The 1,642-nt window shown below is 55.4% G+C and overlaps 1 protein-coding gene across 1 annotated transcript in view; it reads right to left on the reverse strand.

Moving 5' to 3' along the window:
- Positions 1-1,642, reverse strand: part of LOC113210928 (uncharacterized) — a 239,936-nt gene that overhangs the window by 13,874 nt on the left and 224,420 nt on the right. Inside the window, exon 7 of the mRNA XM_052267464.1 lies at positions 484-556. Coding sequence (XP_052123424.1) covers positions 484-556 — 73 coding nt within the window. The remainder of the gene's footprint in view (positions 1-483; positions 557-1,642) is intronic.

The raw sequence follows: 1,642 nt of genomic DNA on the forward strand, positions 1-1,642 counted from the left end.
AGGAGGAAGGAGGAGGAATGAGGAGGAGGAGGAGGAAGGAGGAGGAGGAAAAAGGGGGAAGGAGGAGGAAGAAGGAGGAAGAAGGAGGAGAAAGAAGGAGGAGAAAGAAGGAGGAGGAAGAAGAGGGAGAAAGTAGGAGGAGGAAGAAGGGGGAGAAAGAAGGAGGAGGAAGAAGGCGTCAAGTGGCGCCTCGCGTGCGGAGGGATGAGCGCGACAGCAGGGGGGTTCCTTCTCGCTGCTGCTTCCACCCTCCGCAGCCAGTGAACAAGAAAACAAAAATCAGAAAAAAGTTTGACGCTTGTTGATTGATTTGTGAAGTGTGCAAAGTCTTGTCCCTGCCTTGGCCCGACACGCGCTTCCCGACCGTGTAGCATAGAGTTGTCGTGGGGGGCGGGCCATTGATTTTCCCCGCATCAAACTTCACATCTTTCGCACTCCACGACCCCCCCCCCCCCAAGAAGTGGATGTGGCTCGTGATGAAACTCACCGTGCAGTAGATGAAGAAGGCGCCAAGCGCGATCACCCGCAGCAGGACAGGGCTTGCCGCGCGGACAACCTGCAAACACACAAAAAAGATTGCGAAATTAAGAGGGAAGCTTGGAAAGAATGTGAAATAAGTTGAAAGAAAAACAGCGACACTTTTTAGGTCAACTGTTTTCGACATTTTTTAACAGGAGCAATTTTAGGATTCAACACGAAATGTCTAAACTGAAAACGCAAGAGCGTGAATGTCCGCACAGTCGTTGGTGTGTAAATTCCCTTTCGTACACCTACGTGTACTCGTTTGAGAATTCACATATTTTTGCTTGCATGTGTACGAACGGTATCCATATACACTTACAAGTGTGCGACGTTCACACACTTGCGGTTTCCTCGACGAAGCTTTGGAATGAGTAATTCGGCGAGCCGCGCGCACGGAGGTGCTGGAAACACTTTTGCAACACGCTGTATTACAGGGTAAACACAGGGGCGACCACTAATGCAGCCGAGGGCCGGGAGGGCCAAAGGGCCTCACCCCTGTCTAAAAAGAGCAGAGTCCTGGTCCGTCCTGCTTCGGGGGCGCCCGCATTACGCACTGGGGGAGCCCTGCTCGGCCGTCTCTCTCGCACTACTCGCAGGGAGAGGGAGAGGTAGGAGAGCGAGAGACAGAGGAAAGACAGACGGTGAGAGAGCCCGCCCGGGCCCGGCTGCTGTGGCCCCAGACAGCGGCCCTCTGGTTAGAGTAGGCCAGCGGTGCCAACAGTGTCACAAGGGGGTTGGAGTAGACAGGGAGCGGGGGAGGGCGGGGCTCAAACGTCTGTCAGCAAGCGAGTACAGTACACAACAACACCGTATATGGCGTGGACGTGGGCCGCTAGAGCTGTCAAACAAAGAAGAAAGAATGGTGTCTGCCGCGCGCTCCTCTGCATCTGCACTGCTACCGAAATGAACCAGTCCGTTGGAGCCAGAGGGAGTGGTACAGAAGGGGAGAGAGCGGGGTATAGAGAGTGGTGGGCAAAGGCAGGAGGCCGCAACTCGTGTAATTCACGTTGACCAAGGGCGAGTCAGTTTCACTACTAAATGCTGGAGGACAGCCCCGCCTCAGTCCTCGGCACAACCCCCCGCCCCCTCTCTTCCCCCTACCTGGCCTGCGCCTCGGGGC

This window comes from Frankliniella occidentalis, unplaced genomic scaffold, assembly GCF_000697945.3.
Source record: "Frankliniella occidentalis isolate FOCC.00 unplaced genomic scaffold, Focc_3.1 Scaffold53, whole genome shotgun sequence".
NCBI lineage: Eukaryota > Metazoa > Arthropoda > Insecta > Thysanoptera > Thripidae > Frankliniella > Frankliniella occidentalis.